At 42.5% G+C, this 20957-nt stretch overlaps 1 protein-coding gene across 1 annotated transcript in view; it reads right to left on the bottom strand.

Annotated features, from left to right (window-relative positions):
- Positions 1–15509, bottom strand: part of LOC102884361 (putative olfactory receptor 2W5) — a 20058-nt gene extending 4549 nt beyond the window's left edge. Inside the window, 3 exon segments of the mRNA XM_015597899.1 lie at positions 5445–5567; positions 14065–14388; positions 15501–15509. Coding sequence (XP_015453385.1) covers positions 5445–5567; positions 14065–14388; positions 15501–15509 — 456 coding nt within the window.
- Positions 15510–20957: the final 5448 nt, after the last annotated feature.

The following is a 20957-nucleotide window of genomic DNA, read 5'->3' as shown; positions in this document are numbered from 1 at the left end:
AAAGATCTAATCTCCCAATTGTCAGGTAGGTAGTGGAGTAAAATGGTTGACCTTGCCTTCCTCTTCTACTCCTGTGATAATCATAGTTCATGAGGAGGGTCTTCCTGCAAATACAAGAACAGAATCAGCTGCCCCTATATCTAAAAGAAATATAATTTGCTTACCCATTATGTCCAGAGTTACCTGGGTTCTTTAGTAGTGATGACTATATTCCTAGACAGGGGTGGCTAGAATGGCCCTGGGCCCCTTCAGTCACACAGTTCCCGGACCTGTGCTACTAGGGCATTAGCTAGCCACCCTTCTCTCTGGGAGCGTGGACAGTCAATTCTCCAATGCCAGGGATTAGTACCAGTTTCTCTGCATGTACATCAAGGGCTTAAGGGCTTTTTGGTACAGTTCTTTGCCCAATGTCCTACTTTCTTGCATTTGAAGCAAGAATTCAATGTCTTCTTATTCCTCAGTCTCTTAAAAGATGCTTGTCGGGTATCAAGGGCCTGGCCAATTGCAACAGCCATAATCCTGGCTTGTTGTTTATCTTTATTCTGTTTTCTTTTTCCCTCTTCAAGATCCAGACCATGAAGCCATATATAGTAATTGATTTTGGTTAGTTTGTGGCCTCATTTGCAGCTTTTGAAGCTTGAGTCTGATACCAGGGGCTGACTGGCTAATAAAATGCTGGCCTAACAAAGCTAACCCTGCAGGAGAAATGAGGTCTGCATTAGTAAATCTCCTAAAGGATTCTTTTAGCCAGTTAAAAGCTGGCAGAGTTCTCATCCTTTTCTTGAGTAATGGTTCTAAGCTTCTCATAGTTCGTGGCTTTTGTATTCCTTTTTTTTCATTCCCTCCATGAGGGCCTCTAGAAATTTGGTGCATCTGGCCATTTCCTCTTGGGTATTATAATTCCAATCAGAATCAGCTAAAGGTACTACCTCTGTTGCAGGGGCATGGCCCTGGGGGTTCCTAACAAAGGCCTCATCTGCCTCCTGACAGCTGCTGCTAGAATGCAGTCCTTTTCAATGATTGTACAGCAGGTGACTAAATAAATTGGATATTTTTTGCTGGCTCTTCTTTGTTCTATCCCCGAGTCGGTGGAGCCACAAGTAGACGCTGTCCCTGCCTATTTGCGCAGAACTGGGCCCAAGGGGGCACTACAGTAGCGATTTGCAAGTCTATGTATGGAAACTGGACTGGATGTCCAGGGGTGCCTGTCACTACCCAGTACACAGCTCTAACAGTGGGGAGGTCCAGGGCTTCTTCCGAAGGCCATCTTACCCCATAGGCGGGCCACTCAAGCTCACAAAGAGTACAAAGTTTTCCTAGGGTCAGCTTGACCCTGTAATCCCTTGAGAAGCCTTTCTTAAAATTTTTCAACATACAATTTAAGACAGTTGGCTTAGAGGAACCTCCCTCCATATTTGCCTTAGGGAGCTTCCTAATGGAGCGGGAAAATAAACCTTAAAATTTCAAGAAAACAATTTGACAGAGGGCCCCTACGTCAAAAGGGTCATTTGGAGATAGACAATTCTTAAGCCGAATCGGTAATTAATTGTCCCCCTTACCCCCCACCCCCGTATATCCCACCCTGTGTTGGTGACACAAGAATAAACAAGGTTGGGTGCCTCCTCCAGAGAGGAGACCATTCAGGTCCTCATCTGGCCGCGTCCTGAAGGAGTTTAGGTGATGCTTGGCTGTAGCGGACTCAGCTTTGTGACTTATGATCAGACACTTGTCCAATGCCTCCATAGACTGTATGCCGTACACTACGGAACCGCAGATGAGCCCACTTGGACTCAGTAGCCTTTAAGAGAACTTAGGGGTGCCCAGCCATGGAGCCACAAATTTATACCTGACTGAGTGAAGTCGGTCAGGTCGCTCATTCGCTCATTCATTTACACACCAGGTTAAAACATTGCCTTCCCCCTTTTTGGAAGGCCCTGATCTTTGTTTTTCCCCACTGGGCACTCTGATTTCTTCCTCCACTGGGAAGACCCTGACCTGTGTCCTCTTCTAACTGAAGACTAGGAGCTCCCTCTACCGGCCATGTAATACCAAAAGAGGGCCAGTTAATCTCACAAAGGGTGTGGAGTTTCTATAGGGTGAGTTTAACTCCATAATCTCCTGAATAACGCTTTTTGAAATTCTTGACTATCGTGGCCAGGGGAGTAGGCTTTCCCTGTGTACCCCCCATGCCTTTCATGACAAATAGCAACCTAGCCACATGGAGGGTTGGAGGATAAGATCGGGGAAACTTTGAAGGGAAACGTCACTTGCTTTGCCCATCTCTGGCCGATCCCCTTGCAGAGATCTTTCAAGCGCCTCTTAGCAATTGGTGGGTCGGTGTAAACCCCTGACTCAGATCACTGGAGTCGACTCCTCATAGAGATCCAGTGACACCACCCTAAGCCATATGAGGTTCACCATAGAACCATGGATAGAGGCTCAACTCTCACTTTACAGCAAGGCCATGTCTCAGTCACTCAGCACTCACTCTCTTTCATACAACCTCCCATCATTCCTTAACCTGTCCTGTGGAGAGTAAGCAGTCACTCCTCTTAACCTGTTGAGGACGCTTGGTTACTCTCCGGAGGGTAATTGGGCCTCCCTTTTTCTCACTGTTAACCAAACACATTCCACCTTCCGCCCTATATACCTAGAGGTCACAGTTTCCTCTAACAAATGTAGAGTACTTGGGTGACCTTGGGAGATGATCTGACTCCCTTTTGACCCCATGGGCCAGGACCTCAGCTAGCTACCCTTCACCTGTTTTTTCCTTACCGTGGCCCTGATGCATCCTAGTTTTCTCATTCCTCCATTGTCCGATCCTTGCAGGGACTGGCAGATGAGGTTTCCCCTTCCGTCCTGTGAGGTGTCCACACAGGGTAATCTCTGGTGCACACTCAGTGGTTGTGTCTATAGGGCAGGTTAGGGTTTCTCCAGTGGGTTACCTGAAGTCTGCGAAATGCGGGCGCCGTTCCTCCATTCTTCCTGGCCAATGCACAAGAAATCTGTTGCAGGAAGTGACATCTGAGGGAGGAAATTGGACACTCAGACAACTTTATCAGAGGAAGGAGAATTTATTAGCCGGTGGAGCACATGGGGCTTAACAACGCCAAAGCACAAGCTTGCCCTGGTTAGATTTCTTACAGTTTATATACCTTTGCAGTGTCCATGCAAGGGGCGTGTGATTCCTTCGTCTGAGGTTTTACGTGCTCCTCATGACTCAGGATGGGCAAGGGGAGTTTCAGGTGGGGGCTGCAAGAGGGAAGGAATTCCAAGACCACTGGTCCTATCTATTTACAGGTTGTTTATCTTGTAGATGGTGCAAGAGTTTCCAGAAGGCCATTTAGAGATCTATAGGGTACGGTCAATCTATAACCGGCTGAGTTGGTCATTTCTGCAAGTCCTTGCCTTTGCATTTTTCAGATGCCTCCTCTCCTCTCTTATATTAGGGAAGAGCTTTTATATATAAAAGAGCTTGTATTAGAGAAAACTGCAGTACCTGAAAGAAGAAAAGATTTTTTTTTGGTTGTTTTCCAAATAAGTAAGAATTTTAGCAGTGGTAGATTGAGCAAAATATGTTTCAAGAAGGGGAAATAGTACATGAAAAGGCACAAAGGACTAAATTCATGTGACGCTCAAGGGATCTACAAATGCACATGATGTCAAGCCATTCATTAATAATATGTGAATTTATTGAGATTGAACACAATACCTCTTGACGAGAAAAGAAAGAGTTGAGCTCAGTGATGTTTCTGCCTCTATTAAAAACACATCTACAGACATATTGCCTGTAATCCAGTTTACCTGCCTATATCCTGCTTTTTTCTTGCACAAGTTGGAAAGGTGGCTAGATTCTCTGGGCAGCCCACCTAGGCCTTGCGTGTCTGTGTGACTGAGACATCAGGCACATGCCCTGGACTTTTGCAGCGCTGTACAGTCTGCAGTATATGCAAAAGGCTTCAGCGGGGCTCTGCTCTGCTACACCAGTGCTTATGCAGGCTTGGATCAGCTGTAGCGATAGCAGATAGCATTCTGACAACACACAAGAGTACATGCATCTCTGTGTGGCTGCTGTCACCGCACGTTAGCCTGAACTCTATCCAGCTGGAATTACAGGCGAAAATTCTGTGTATTCCTTTTCACTGCTCCAAGCACAGGACCCTCAGCAGAGCCCATGAAAAGACAAAGGAGGCAGGGAGTGGCCATAAGTGGCCAGTCAAGTTCCGCAGATTGTCCGACCTCGCTAGGTCAACAGAACCCTGGAAAGGGAGCCACCCACACACAGACTCACTGGGGTTGGCTGTGAAGAACAGCTGCCCTTTACCCACAGGCCTGTCAAGGGCTTTCACCCAAGTTTAAGAGAATCAATGAAAGGGCCCCATAAGCAGCAGCAAGGGCTACACAAATTGCTTAGTAACATGCGAATGCCACTTATGCCCTGACTCCTCCACCAAAATTGCATATTTATCGCATCTATCTATTCAAGTTCAAATCATTGCTCTGGTTTTTCATGTATTTCAGCTCATGTCCTTGGTTCAGAGGCAGGAAATTGCAAGAAATAGAGCTATTGAAAATGGAAATTGAAAAGGAATGGAGCCATTCAAACCTCTGCAGCGACTTCCATGCAACACTGGACACAGCGTGTGCTGATTGTGGAAACCCTGGCCTGAGGCCTGTGGTCAGGCTGATGCATGGGTGTCATCCTTTGGCTGAGGGTTGTGCCCAAACTTGCACCAAGCCACACAGAGAATTGGCCCAAGCGCTCCTCCTGCTCACCAAAAGGGTTTAACAACGCCGGGCAGTAGGGCTATTTTGTGTCCATCTCAGGTGTACAGCATATCTAAACCATCCCTCTATGCATTTACAAAACATTAAACCTTCCGTGGGGTTCAGGGACCTGCGGTTAGAGGCAACCTTGCAGCGGCCGAGCACGCGGGTCTCCAGGCTGGAGATGGACGAGCTCAGTGACAGAGCGGTAGAAGCTTAGCCCAGCCTGGCATGGCAGCCTTAGGCCCCAGCGAGCCTCATAAAGGCCATCCTAGCCAGTGGCTCAGTGCTGGGTTCACCTGCCCTTCTCATCTGCTCCCATCTATGTGCCCTGGTTTAAAGGTGACCATTAGCGTCATCCCTAATGTGCACATACAGGCCTAACAGTAACCCCCACCAGCTGAGTGCCTGTGAGGGTAGCTGGCCGTCACTCTCAATGTGGTGGTAGCAGGGGGTCGGTGAGAGGGTTGGGTAGTGGGATGTGGGGGGTGCGCAGTACTTGCTTTGTCACCCTTCAGAAGGAGAACACACCCGTTTCCTGTTCAGATTGCCTATGGGTTCATGGGGAGCTTAGAAATGGTAACCTGATGAATATGCATCATGGGTGGGGGATCCCAGGACTGGCCCAGCTAGGAATGGGGTGGGGGACAGGTGGACCGAAACCTCTCCTAACTCACCTGTCTCACATCCACGTCGTTAGAGTTGGTGCATTCAATTGCTTCTGACCTGGATGTGGTGGCTCTGCTCCCAAATGCAGTTAAGGTGCCTCTGAGTGCTGGGAACTCTGTCACTCTGGTGCCCTAAAGGGTCCAAACCCTAATCGCACTATCAGGGAGACAATTACACATTCATATACAAGGGGACGAAGGTGCAGAAACAAGGTTCTTTGCTACCCTGAAGCTCACAGCAAAATCCTCACTCTAGTTCTTTCCAGAAGGGAGAAGACCAAGACAGGGAAATACACTCATAGCCTCAAGTAGACGGAACTACAATAGATCATAGCAGGGGTTGGGTGATTGTGCAAAAGATAATCTTATCTTAGCCAGCAATTATGTGCTCTTGTATAAAAGAGGCTTGGAAAAATAAAACTGTACCACTGCTCCACCATCAGTGGACAGTGGACCTCCTAATCCCAGCTTTCTGTCTTCTTTTTTTTCTTCATCTCCCACCGTTCCCACTCAGGTATATTTTCCAGAGCCACGCTGGACATGGCAGGATTTATCACTTGCTGGACGCGGCACACCAAAAGAATAATTCATTTAAAAAAAAGTTCATACATTGGACTTCATAAAAACTAAATCCACCAGCTCTTCAAGACATATTGTTAAGAGAACATTGTCTCCATTTATCCATTGATAGACACTTAGGTTGTTTACATGTCTTGGCTATCATAAATAATGCTGCAATAAATACAAGCATGTAGATATCTCTTTGAAACAGTGACTTCGTTTCCTTCAGATATATACACAGGTATGGAATTACTAGATTATATGGTAGTCCTACGTTTAATTTTTTTAAGGAATCTCCACGCACTTTTCCATAGAGACTAAACAAATTTAAAGTCCCATCAACAGTTCACAAGGGTTCCATTTCTTCACAGCCTTGACAATATTTATTATCTCTTGACTATTTGATAACAGCCATTTGAAGGTGTGAGATGATATCTCATTGTTTCATTAAATAATTTTGTATTTTTCAATTACAGTTGATATACAATATTATATTAGTTTCAGGTGTACAGCATAGTGATTAGGTATTTACGTAACTTATGAAGTGATCACCTCAATAAGTGTAGCACACAACCAACTCCAAAGTTATTGCAATATTATTGACTATATTCCCTGTGCTGTACTTTACATTCCCATGATTGTTTTTATAACTGGAATTTGCACAACTTAATTTCTTTCCTTTTTTTACCGTTTTACCCATAACCCTCCTTTCATTTGGAAACCATCGAAATGTTCTTTATATCTATGACTTTGTTTCTGTTTTATTTTGAATTTTATTTCCCTGATGATTATTGATTTTGAACATCTTTTCATACACTTGTTTGCCATTTAGGTGTCTTCTTGGAAAATTGTCTATTTAAGTCCTCTGCCCATGTTTTAATCAAATTTTTGTATTTTACTATTGAGTGATATGAGTTCCTTATATATTTTGGATATTAACTCCTTATCAGATACATAGTTTGCAAATATTTTATCCCATTACATAGATTGCTTCTTCATTTTTTTATTGTTCCTTTTTATACAGATATTTTGTTAGTTTGATATAGTCCCACTTGTTGATTTTTGCCTTTGTTGCCTATGTTTTTGGTGTCACATCCAAAAATTCATTGACAAGACCAATATCAAGAAGCTTTCCCCTGTATTTTCTTATAGAAGTTCTACAGTTTCAGGTATTACAGTTAACACTTGACCACATTAAAATTAGAACTTAACTACAGAATAATCATTATTGAGAATCACCTAAAGTTTTATGGGAGCTCCCTTGTAGGTAACTAATTGCTTCGTTCTTGCTGCTTTCAATATTCTTGTCTTTAACCTTTGGCATTTTAATTATGATGTGTCTTGGTGTGGGCCTCTTTGGGTTCATCTTGTTTGGGCTTGTATATCTACTTTTTTCTCCTGGTTAGGGAAGTTTTTAGTTATTGTTTCTTCAAATAGGTTTTCAATTTCATCCTCTCTCTCTTTTCTTCTTCTGGTACCCCTATGATGCAAATGTTGTTATGCTTGATGTTGTCTCAGATGCCCCTTAAACTATCTTCACTTTTTTTGGATTCTTTTAACTTGTTGCTTTCTAATGGAGTATTTTCTGCTACTTTATCTTCTAAATAGCTGATTCAATCCTCTGTTTCATCTAATCTACTATTAATCCACTTAAGGTGTTCTTTATTTCTGACTGATTCCTTTTTATGTTTTCTATCTTTCTGTTAAAGTTCTCACTGAGTTCATCTACTCTTTTCTTAAGTTCATGAGCATCTTTACAACCAGTGTTTTGAACTCTGCATCTAGTAGATTGCTCCCTGCCACCAAAAAAAAAGCCTCTGGCATTTCATGAGTTGTAGAGGAAGCATCCCAGGGAGTCATCAGGTGTAGCAAGTGGAGTTCACAAGGCCAGTGCAAACTCAGATTTGGCCGTGTGGAGGTGGTCTCAACACTGGGACCATGGCAGGTCTCCCTTCAGCACTTACCATGAAGCCACACAACTCAAATTCTCCCTGTATTTGTCTGGCATCTTCCAAGCTGCCATCCCTCCAACACAGCACTGTGTAAATGTCTGTAAGTGAGAATGTCTGTGTGTGAGCCCTTTAAGAGGATGCCTAGCTTTCCCTCAGTCTTCCATCTCACCCAGAGAAATGGAATCCCCTCTGGTTTTCATAGCCAGCAGTTGTAGGGCCTTCTCTTCCTGGAATTGGTGTTCCAGGGAGCCTGGTGTGGGACTGGGACCCCTCACTCCTTGGGGGTACTGCCATAATCGAGATATTCCCCCCATTTCTAAACCACCACATTCAGGTGTGAGACCAGCGCATTTTGTGTCTCTGTCCCCCCTACCAGTCTTAAGGTGGCTTCTTTGTACATCCCAGTTGTAGGATTTCTGTTCAGCTAGATTTCAGATGGTTCTCCAGGCTGATTGTTCTATAATTTAGTTGTAATTTTGGTACAGTCACGGGAGGAGGTAAGCACAGTGTTTACCTATCTGCTATCTTCAGCCCTTCAACTGAATGGATGTCTCTCAGCACAATTTTTTTAAATGTGTGCTGAGGCTCAACTGTAAAAGCATCGTGACAGTCCTCTCTCCCAGCTAGGCTTGCATCAGCTTGTCACCAGCCCCCAAGTCTCTGCAATCAGCAAAGTGTCCAAAACCAAGCCAGTCAGCTTTATCTTCTCTGAAGTTCTCTGAGGGTACTGATGATAGCAACATGCAAAGAATAAGATAATGGTTTTATGGTATGGAAAGAGAAAATTTCAAGAACAGTATTGTGAAATACATATTCCATAGAGCTACTGTAAATCTTCTTCAGGGCAAGAAAATATAAATCAATTTACCTAAAGAGCTGCTCAATTTTCTACAGAAGTAATGAGTTTATGTTTAATATATACTGCTTCACATGGAATTAGCCACATGCTTTTTTTTAAACAAAGACTTCCCTATAATGGACATCGCTCTGTCCCTATGTACATTCTTTGATAGAAAGACCATGAAAACAACTTCATGTGGCCAGAGACTCTAATCCTGTTCTATGACAATTTCATTGTCTCAGGGCCTTTCCCTGGGCTCACGCAGGTATATTCCCCCGGGGCAAAAAAAATATTCTAAAGATGATCAATTAGAAGGAGTAGAAATCTCTCTAGAATATTCCTTTCTACACACTTAACCCCTGAATTAATTATCTACATGAAGTAGCTCGGGTCTCAGAGGACTCCAGAGAATAAATGACAGGTGGTCCCTCTAATGTAAGCAAGCTCTCTTTTTGTGACTGACCTCAGGTGGGTTCTGCCCCTCTCTCTAAGGAACCTGAGACCCCCTGAAGAGAGAAACTGTATCTTTCCAACTAGGTCTTAACACTCCAAGTGCTAGCTCCTTGCCTCTCCATATATCCCTTTCTTTCGCCTCAAGGTAAAATGTGTGGGAGAAGCCAGGCTACATATATTAACCATTTATTTTGCACCAATTTACTCTGCAAATAATGTTGAATTAAGTGCGATAATTCCTGACCTAGAGATGAGGAAATGGAAGCTAACTAATCTGTATAGGGCTCTATAATTGTTAAAGAGGCAGAATTTGCACCACGACAACAAAACTGCTGATTTTCCCATCCTGACTCTTGTGTGCTATTGTGTTTTGCTTTATATTTGTTTGTTTATCATTATTATTTAGTAAGACAATCATTTCAAAAATGAAGAAATTATCGTTTTCAGTATGCCTTCTATTCCCATACATATTTTTAGGGCATTCGATCCTCTCCAAACCCTGAGAGGTCAACATTATTTCTTGCATTCTTACACAAGAAGACTGAGGTTCCAAGTGCTAATATTCCTCGCTCAAGTCCTCATTTCACAGAATCTGTGACTGACAGAATGCAGATTCAGAAATATTTACTCTACTCAAAAATACTTTTCTCACCTCTCTACCCTAGATGTGCCACCCATGCCCACCCCCTAATCAACATCCAAAATATTTTTTCATGTTTTATTAAAATTAACCTGTATTTACTACTACTGATCACATTTTCTCAAAATGCTTACAAACTATTTAATAATCTCCTTTAGATATTTCCAGGATTGGTCATCAAGATCAATAATATCTAATCCTGGGATTCTGCTTTCTATCATTTTGAAACTTGGCATAATAATTGTCCCTCTTACCTAGTGGTACTTTTTCTGATCCTCAAGAATTGTCCACAATTGTGGACTTTTGCAAGATAATCCAATATACTGTGCTATAATATCTATGATTCTAAAAAATTAAACATGTCAAAATCCAAGGTACTCATTCCTAGTTGTTTGACAATAAGGTGCTGAAATTGTCCCTCCTCAAACTCATTTATTTCCAAATAAGATTGATTGTATTTAAAAGTGATTCTATTACTTCATTGTATATTTTTATTTCAAAGATAAATATAAATAATATTATAACTTTTAGCATTTTCCAAAACTTTAACTCAGCTTCTTTCTCAGCCTCCATAAAAATATTTTTTCAACTTCTGGTATAAGTTTTATTAAACCCAGTTTATGTATACTTTTCTTATTTGGGAGATAAAATATCCTTCAAAATTTGAAGTATTTACAGTGTAGCCAAACTTCATATTTTATAGAAAAAGGTAAAAAAAACAACAACAAAAAACTGAGATGAAAAGAATAGAAAAAAGAATAAGGGGAAGAGAGAGAAAGATGATACAATAAAGGTGATAATGTAGTATTTAGAAAAAGCCAATTTACTGCTCACGCCATACAAGTTTTCATGCAAAAGATAAAAGTGTCATGGGGAGTGCCAAACAATCATGACAATAGTACTGTTGTCAAATAGAGACCTTGACCAGGGTTGTAAAATGTGTCTGCCTATGTCTATGGAGAATTGCCTTCTGTGCAGGCAATCTTTACTTCTAAGCATGGAAGGTAAAAATTGATTCTTTAAGACATTGTCTTAATCAAAATACAAGAAAATGTTTATCTCCATGGAAGTGTGAGAAATTCACGAAAGCAAGCTTACATTTAGTTAGTTAGTTAGTTAGTTAGTTAGTTAGTTAGTTAGTTAGTTAGTAAAACAAATTATGTGAAAGCGGAAGGGACACACATAATTCATGTCACGTGGCTAACAGTTTAGAAGAAGAGAGTAAAAGAACAAATCTGCCATATCAAAAATAAAATATAGGTGCTCAACATCACTACTCATCAGGGAAATGCAAATCAAAACTACAATATCACCTCACGCCTATCAGAATGGCTCTGATCAAAAAGACAAGAGATAAGAAGTGTCGGCGAGGATGGGAGCCCTTGTGCCCTGTTGGTGGAAATGTGAATTGGTACAGCCAGTGTGGGAAACAGTGTGCAGGTTCCTCAAAAAATTAAAAATAGAACTATCTTATGACCCAGCAATTCCACTTCTGGATATTTATCCAAAGGAAATAAAATCACTATCTCAAAGAGATATCCACACTCTCATATTTATTGCAGCATTATTCACAGTAGCCAAGGTATGGAAACACCCTAAGTGTTCATTAATGGATGATTAGATAAAGAAAATGTATATATTGAGATTTATGTATGAGAGAATATTATTCAGCAATGAAAAATAAGAAAATCTTGCCATTTGAAGCAACATAGATGAATCTTCAAGGCATCAGGCTAAGTGAAATAAGTCAAACAGAAAAAAATATTAATTATTTCACTTTAAGATGTCAAATTCATAGAAACGGAGAATAGAATGGTGGTTACAGGGGCTTGTGGGTGGGGAAAATGAGGAGATGCTGGTTAGAAAGTACAAACTGCCAGTTGGAAGATAAATAATTTCTGGAAATCTGATGCACAACATTGCCAGTATACCTAACAATGCTGTGTTCTGTGCTTAAAAATTTGTAAGAGAATAGATCTTAAAAGATCTCACCACACACCAGAAAAAATGGTAACTTAAAACATAAATAAATAGAACCCAGGGCTGGGAGAATGAGGAAACAGATACACAAAAATATGTATTATTTCTAATTATATGCAGTCGCTATCATTAGTTTTTAATATCCTTCACTAATATCGAACACTCAAGCTTGGGCAGAAGGTTTCTATTTAAGTACGAGTCTGGAACTGCAATTAAAACGTTAATTCAGGATGTAACTAAAGACAATCACTCTGATTCTCAGGGTTTCTTTCCCTCTTCAATCAAACTTATTTATCCTATTTCCAAAAAAAAAAGGCAGTGAGTCTTCCTAAAAAAGTTAGTCTGATAAACATCTGTAACACTTGCAGTTATCACATGACTACTCTGTATCAAGACTCATCTTGGTAAACTTTTGCAGTATAAAATTAAAATGAGATAGTATAAAAAATACAAACAGATTAGTGAGAGAAAGGCATTTTCATGCTGATACACAGAGCTTTTAAAAACCACACTATAACCTCTTCACTGGCCTATTTGAGGAAAACTCAGCATTGTTGGGGGCAGAATGATGGTGATTGCATTGAGCATGATAAAAGAATTCAGGGGAAACCTCACAACTGAGAGACATTGAGCTGAGCTTGGGAAGGGCTAAGTTTGGGATATTAGCAGAGCACTCCAGAAGAAATCTCCTGTAAGAGGTAGGGGTCTGAGAGAGACATGAAATTAGACATTTTGAAAATTCATAGCTTATAGATAAGAGAAAGCACCATTTTGGAAAGAATTTTGGGGAATACAGAGAAAAATATTTTAGATGAGATAAAAAGGAAGGAAGGGTGAAACAAGGAAGAAAGAAGTAAAAGAATAAGAAGAAAACAAAGTCAGTGAAAACTAAGAAGACGAGAGTTAGAAGAAAAATAAAAAAAAAAGGATTGCACAAAATAAGCTAGCACTAGATGGCCTCTTCTCCAATCAAGAGTCTATACTGTTACTTGGTTGTAATAGCACACTAGACCTCTGTCCTGACTGAGCACCCAACTGTCTTTAATGTAACTGGACTGGAAGGAAACAGTAGGTAGTGTTTCCTTTATAAACTTTACAGAAAATGTGCCAGACTCGAAGGATTCCATGTTCCTTTCTTTATGACATGAGGGCAGCATGTCTGATGAAGGGACTAGGAGAGAGGAACAGGGGTGAATGAGAAAGACAGAGACCAAGAGGGGAGAAGAGGGGAATGAGAGGGGGAGACAGGAGAGAGAAATGGGAAGAAATAGAGAGAAATGGAGGGAGAGTGGGTATAGATATAGGTGTACTTAGATATAGCTAATATTACCCTATGATAGACATAAAGGTAGTAGATAGATGATAGGTGATAGATGATAGATGATAGATAGGTAGATAGATAGATAGATAGATAGATAGATAGATAGATAGATAGATAGATAGATATAGATAGACAGATGATAGATAGATAGATAGATAGATAGATAGATAGATAGATAGACAGATAGATGGATGGATAGATGGATAGATAGATGATAGATAGGTGATAGACGATAGATAGATGATAGATATAGATGATAGATTATAGAGAGATAGATAAAATTTTCAATTTCAAATAACTATGTAACATAAAGACTTTTTATTCTCATTTTTAAAATGAGAAAACTGAGACACAGAAGAGTTAAGTGATGTGGCCATGTCCTAAGTGACTGAAATTCAGACTCAGCATTCTTCTCCAGGTTCTGTGCCCAATACCAGCCATGGGGATTATCCCACGAACACAGCTGGAGTTTGGGGGATGTTGCCATGGAGTGTTGGAACACAAAAGCTGTGCTTATCCTCCGAACCTTGTCTCTCTCCTCCCACCCTTACATAAGGCAGGTGCCATGGAAGGAGGAAATGTGAGTTTCCCAGTAGTGTTGTCTTGATTAGCTTCTCAGATTGCCCATGGCTGGAGAGGCACCTCTTTGCACTGGTCTGGTCTCCTATACCCTTGAGTGATGGGAAACAGCTGCACCCTCTTTCTCTCCATCCTGGAGCCGGGCCTCAGGCGCCACTGTGCTTCTTCCTGGACAATCTCTGTGCTGGGTCTTTGTGTCACCTGCTTCGTCATGCCCAGCTGTTGGCCAGCCTCTGGGGACCAGAGGAAACAATTGCTTCCTGGGCCTACCTCAGGAAGAGGTAGGCATCGCACAGGCCTACCTCTTCCCCTGAACGGGTGGACTGAATGCACCCACTGGGGTCAGGGCCTGTGATCTCTGTGTGGCTATCTGCCACTGGTCCTATGGCCTGGCCAATTCGGTGCCCTAAGCCACATTCACACTGCAGCTCCCCTGCTGTGGTCGCCACACACTTGACCATTTCTTTTGTGAGGTGCTTGTTCTGATCGAACTGGCCTGTGGTGGCACCGCTGCTAATGACGTGTCCCTGGCTGTGAGAGCCACCCCTTTGGCCCTTGTGGCTCCCCAGCTTGGGCTCTTCTACACATTCATTGCCAGGGCTGAAGTTATCTTCAACTGAAGGAAGCTAAAAGGCACCCAGCACCTGCAGTTGGTGGTGGTCTTCATGTACTCTGGAGCCATCTACATGGACCTCTAGCCCCCTGCCAATGGCACTCAGGCCAAGTTCATGTCCTTTGTCCACTGTGTCCTCCCCCACTGCTCAACCTACTCATCTGCACCCTGAGGAACAGGATGTGAAGAGAGACTGGAAGAGGATCCTGCAAACCCCGGGGGAGGTGAAGTCCTAAAAAGGGTGGAAATTGTAAAACTCCAGGTAGCCTCTGCTGCCTCCTGGAGCAGTGCAGTTCCAAGAATGCTGGCAGGTCTGTGCTTCCCTGAGAGTGACTATGAGCTCCGAGCACAGAGTTCCTTTCTCATCTAGCAACCCCAACCACCTTGATGTCAAGAAACTCTTCGACCTCTGAAGTGCTTGTTCTGAACCTCACAGAAAACCACCTGCCCCTTCTCAACCCAAACATCTTATTCTCAGTGGAAAAAAAATAGTCCGCACATTTGCAGGAGAGTGAACAACCCCATCTTTTCAGTCTCCTTATAACAGTCTCCCTTTACCCAACAGCCACCACAAAATTTTGCTGATAAACTTTTGTGCAAATCCCAACAAGTATTTAAATGACTTCATCGGATTTATCACATCTCCTACCCACAGATTTTGACCTGTCCTGTCTCTGAGTGCCTCACGTGCTGTCTTCTATCTCAAACATCTTATCTCCCTATAATTTATCATATTCTTATTTTACCAATGCCCTCACCATTTGTCCTTGGTCATTCATTCAAGATAGTAATTTCAATCTTCCAATAATAAATTTCTTTCATTTATTATAATTAATTTACAACAAACAATTCAATCAGTTTTCAGATTTCTTACATATGTGTGAGCCAACACCCACATTTGTCTAATTTCTCCATACACTATGTGCTTTTAAAAGTTAGAGACCTCCCACTTCTACTGTATGTTGATCAATAAATATTAGACTCTAAATGCCTAAGATGTATCTAACAGAGGGCAGTTATTGGATAGAGGTTTGAACTGAGAGTTAATTAAACACAAAGGTGATCTCCATTTATTGAAAATCAAGAAGCACACCTGTTCCCATTAAGTTTGTCTTCGACACCTACCAAGGCCATGGGCGACTCCTTTTGTTGACTGATGCCTACTTGTGATCTCTTATAACAAAGAAAGGAGTGGGAATTTTAGTTCGATAAGAGATTTGAAGCAAACAATTTTATACTGTCACTTTATTCTTGTCCGATGATATTATTTGAAAGTAGATATTGCCCAACTAGATTCAAGCCTCTCCTTTCTGAAATGCTCTCTTCTAACTATGTATCTGAGCAGAAACTGACTCCTCAGCCCAACGTTTTGGAGATGGAGACAAAAGCTTTGGTCTTAATGAGGAGTCTGCTTCTAAGAGGTGATGGCTTTGAACCTCTGAACCATTTGCGACCTTCTCCTGGGCAGAGAAGAACCCAGGATGGCATCTAATCAGAACCCTATCAGCCCATTTGAATCAAGCTTGATGTGAAATTAGTCTCTTATCTATATAATTTCAAAGAGCAAGCAGGAACACTTTTTCCCAGAAATTCTGAAAACATGACATGTCCCATTTGTTGTAACTTTTGAAATTTATCTTTCTGGCAGGAAGAGTACCGAAAATTACCTGCTGTGAAGTTCTCACTGTCACAGTTTATTAACTCTAACTTGTCTTTCTGAGATAAGGGGAAAGCATCATATTGAGCATTAAGGCAACTTAGGACGCTTCCTGGGAAACCGAGAGAATAGTTTCTCAGAGGGAGCCCTCAGAGATTCCCTGATGAGGACAGAGGCTTGTTTCTGAGACAGGAATTTTGGGGGATGGTGAACATTGGTTTACAAAGGGAGGTGTCAGGTAGTAGAGCCCGTTGGATGCTCCAAGAGTGACAGACAACTGTTAGGGACACACTTGCATCTTGAGTATAAACCAGAAACTCATATATTCAGGGTCTGTGAAACAGTTTTAAAAGCCCAACAAGAAACTTGCTTCTACAGAAATTAAGGGATTAGGAAAGGCAATAGATGGTTGGAGTATAATTCTCACGTCCACAAGCCAACATGTTCTCTGCCTTTGCAAAGTCTTCCAAAATGTCAAACATCCTTGATTCATGAAGGATCAAAAACCAAAAACAGTGGTGCCTCGATGGACGTTGTCAACACCTGCAAGAGTCTTTTTCGTCTAGCTGTACCCATTTCCACAGCACCACGAGTGTTTCTGTTTGTGATAAGAGCTCAGGGCACTGCACTTTGACTGTTTAGCTGCTGTTCTGCTCTGAAGAGCCCATGATCTCTTTCTTAGCTCTCTTTGGTTAAATTCCAGGTATAAGAACTTTCACGGGGCACTTTGTTTGGTCTTCGTAACAGAAATACATTTATAACTTGTAGTAAAAATGGATTACGGCTGGTCATGACTCATCTCAGCTGCTGGTGACTTTCCTAGAATGATCCTCATGGGATGAGCTTGTTTTCGCTTGATCTACAAAGTCTTGAGGTCACTTATCAGGGCTCCCTGTTATGGACTGAACGTATCTGTTGAAACTCTACCCCTTACTGTAATGGTACTGGGAGAGGGGACTTTGGGAGATGACAGGTCATGAGTGTGGAGCCCTGAGATGGGATCAGTGCTGTTTTAAGGAGACAGAAGAAAGGTAACTCCTCTCCCTTTCCTTTTCCTCCTCCCCTCCCCCATCTGTCTGTCTGTCTGTCTGTCTTTCTCTCTCTGCCATGTGAACACACAGTAAGAAGGTGGCCATTTATAACTAGGGCCAGTAACTTAATCTTAGACTTCCCAGCCTCTAGAACCATGAGAAATAAATGATAGTTGTTTAAGCCAACCCAGTCTGTGGTATTTGTGATGGCAGCAGGAGCAGAGTAAGGCACTCTAGGCATGGACTACAAATGCCTCTCTCCCTCACGATGGGAATGCAAAGTCTGGCATATGATGAGATGTGAGGGACTTTGAAAGACCCCTACTCACAGAGGAGCAGGCAGGTATACCACTCCCACTGGGGATAAAAGGAAGTTTCAAGAGGTAACATAAAGTCCTACCATAAACCACTGGGGACTGAGCAGTGCATCAGAGGATAGTGTGACACCATGAGAAATAAACAAGAGGACAGGAGCCTGTGTGACAGATTGCTCAACATCTCGATGACCAGCGGACACTAATGTAGTTGCAGTGATCCGCATTTTGATCTTTTCATATGCTTATGCACTTTTAATTAGTTTACTTGAGTGTGTAAATCTATAGAAAAGCATGTCTTGTGGAAAATCGCCAGCTCATACTCCACACACTCCTACTCCCTAGATAACCCCCAAACAATACTAATGAAGTCAGTCTCCACAGCATCCCACAACATTAATAATGAGTTAGTTTTACCCTTTTTTTTTTTTTATCTCTGCTGACTTCACTCTGCAGTCTTGAAAACCTACCCACAAAACAAAGTTTTAACAAAGGGCAGTTGAATTTCTCTGGAATTTCCCATCTCAAACACCACAGCCCTAATCTAAGGATGCGCAGAAGAAAGGGGGGCTCAGACAAAGCAATGGGAGGGGACCAGTCCCCGCGAGGAGGCCACTCTGCCCCAGTGAGCTCAGGAGCCTCTCAGCTTCTCCAGGGCATTGGGATCTGCAGGTGCTCAGGGCAGATTAGGAGGCACAGGGCTCTGCAGGCAGGTTCTCCAACCAGACACTTAGGTTCTGCAGGTACTGGCGGAATTTTCCAGATGAGGAAGGAGGTGGGAAGGATGTTTTTAGAAAGTAAAGAAAACGAACCTGAAAAGACATCGCATTGAAAGGGGAAAAAGCAAAACAAAACACTGGCTTGTCCCAAGAACCATCAGAACTTTACTGCATGTGTCAGGCATTTTAGGGACAGTGAGAGGAAGTGAGCCTCCACTCAGTCTGGGACCACTTAGAGGAAGGCTTTTTTTTTTTTTTTTTGGCCAATGTAATGAATACTTGTATATTCAGGTGACAGTGCTAGCACAGAAGACATACCAGGAAACAAAACCCAGAAATTTTCTTCCCAAAATCATGATTATTTAGGAGTAAATAACAGGCAAGTAAAACAGAATAGCGACCCTTGAACACGTGTGCTCATATGTCCCCTAAAAGAATTTGGAAAAGTATACTTTCTTGCACATTTTAAAATTAATATTAGCCAATTTTTTGTATTGGTTTATACTGTTGCAAGGGAATATTTTATGGTGTATTATTTACCATGTGTTTGCCTTAAATATTTTATCAAATTTTGGAGCTGTAGGTTTAGTTTATTCCATTTTTTGAAAACTTTTCCCAGTCTAACTCTATGATCTAGTCCTCATTTTTTTAAAACCAGGCTAATTTTATTTACTTTTCACTTGAAAAATCTGCTTTATTTCTTTTTTTATTAAGCAAGATTGTTAAAAATGCATGCCTGTGACATCCTTGTCAAGTCTGGATTCTAATCCTGAAAAAGATATGTACAGAGTGATGGGCAGCAGGCAATAGGGAACCGCGGGAAAGACAGGCCCAGCTGGAGGGGCAGGCCTGGCTGGAGCGACAGTCCCTAGCCCTCTGCCACCTCCTAGAAATCAGGTGCCGCTGCCGCTGCCGCCAGTGTTGCCTCCTAAGCTCTCTTGGGACTCTGCCATACATGGTAATTTTTAATTATTCCCTTGCTTTACCAAGTCCTTCGTTTGCACCTCAGAGCGACGCCTGGTAGAAAAGTCCAGAATGTGACTTTGTGACAAGGTGAAGGGAGAAAGGCTGTGCAAAGGGCAAAGGCAGGGCTGTCGCTTGTGGCTCTCAGACTGACGCACCCCGTGACGCACTCCGGGTTGGAGAGCGTGTGAAGCTGCAGTCACAGTCCCTCAGCGCTGAATTAAGAATGGAGTGTGGGGCAGACAGCTGTTCTCTGTTTCCTGAGGTTGGAAATTGTGCAAACGACGCTCCCGAAAGAAACGGGCGCCCAGCGAGCAAGTCTTCCTTGCTCCCCCGAATATGCGCATGCTCCCCGGGACAGCACGAGCAGGAGCAGGACCCATAACAGACGGACTCGGAGCCGAAACCGCGGTCCGCCCAGATAGCCAGAGCTAAAGCCAGCGGCCTGAAGCAGCACTGCAGGCTAGCTGGCGGCGCATCCCAGCCTATCGCCGCTGCCCACGGAACCTGCAAGTCATCCTTGCTGGCGGGGTCCTGAGGGAGAGGGTTCCAGCCTCCACAAGAGAGGGCAGGGACGACGAACAGGCCCGGCCTGCGTGCGCGATCGCTGCAGCATAGTCGCCGTCGTGCCGCCTGCACCACAGCACGCATGGAAAAAAGAGGTCGTGACCAGCTCACGTGAAGGAATTCCCATGAGCTTGGCGGCGAAGCAAAGCGCACAGAAACCGCACGGCGGGGATGGTTTGTCAGCAAGCTGACAAAAATACATGGTGCGCAGCCGACCCTTGAACAATGGGGGATTGGGACAATGACCCCGCATAGTGGGAACCCCACGTGTAACTTTCAACTCCTCAAAACTTAGTCGTCCCTCGGTATCCGCGGCGGGGGAGCGGGGAACTCCCAGGACCCCATGGGCCCCACATGAAATGCCTAGGTCAGTGCACGTGGCCAGTCCCCACACCCACGGACAGTAAAGGCGGATGAAAACGGCACGGTATTTATTGAAAAAACTCCATCTGTAAGTGGACCCACACAGTTCAAACCCATGCTGTTCAAGGGTCAAGTGTATAATTTATATAACATAAGTTATATAAATTATATAAGTATATAACTTACACCACTTCTTGATAAATCCTGGCATTGACTGAAAATGATCCCTTTCTGAGATTTAAAAAAAAAGTACGTTCGTCTCCCTCTTAATTGGCAAAAAAATTAACAGTGAAGAGTAAACTCACCTATCAATAGGTTCACCTCTGTCCAGTTTTTCAGCACAAGCCACAGCTCATTTGTGAAACCAGCAGTGTGCATCCACAGAGATTTCTGGCCCGGATATGTGTAGCATATAGTCGTATAACTTACATAACTACATAATTTACTTTTTATTTGAAGAATCTGCTTAGTATCTTTTTGATTAAATACATATGTTAAATATGCCTTCTCAGTCTGGATTCTAATCCTGAAATAGTTATTGCAAAGAGATAACAAACAGAGGACAACTAAACCTTTTGTATATTTATATGTATATATTTATGTAATGTATATTTATAATGCATAATATAATGTATAATAAGAACAAGTATATATTTTACATGTGCATATGTCTAGAATTCCATGAGCACAGAGAATGATAGTGAAGAACATGCCAGCACATGCAGGTTGTCAGGGCCACAGAGGGCAGAATGTTCTGGAGAGATGGAAAGTGTGCCGTGATGGAGGAAGACAAGTCTGAGGGTCTGGAGAGCCCCTGGTTTTGCTCAGAGCTCTTCCTGCTCTTTGTCCAGCCCCAGTACAACACTCCTCATTGCTTCCTGCCTCTCATTGAAGCCAGAACAAGCACATTGTAAAAATAGGGCTTCTTATTTAAAGGACTTTTCACCTATCTGACATTTTTATTTTAA

The sequence above is a fragment of the Pteropus alecto genome, unplaced genomic scaffold, assembly GCF_000325575.1.
Source record: "Pteropus alecto unplaced genomic scaffold, ASM32557v1 scaffold159, whole genome shotgun sequence".
Classification (NCBI taxonomy): domain Eukaryota; kingdom Metazoa; phylum Chordata; class Mammalia; order Chiroptera; family Pteropodidae; genus Pteropus; species Pteropus alecto.
This window is presented reverse-complemented; position numbering and strand designations above follow the sequence as displayed.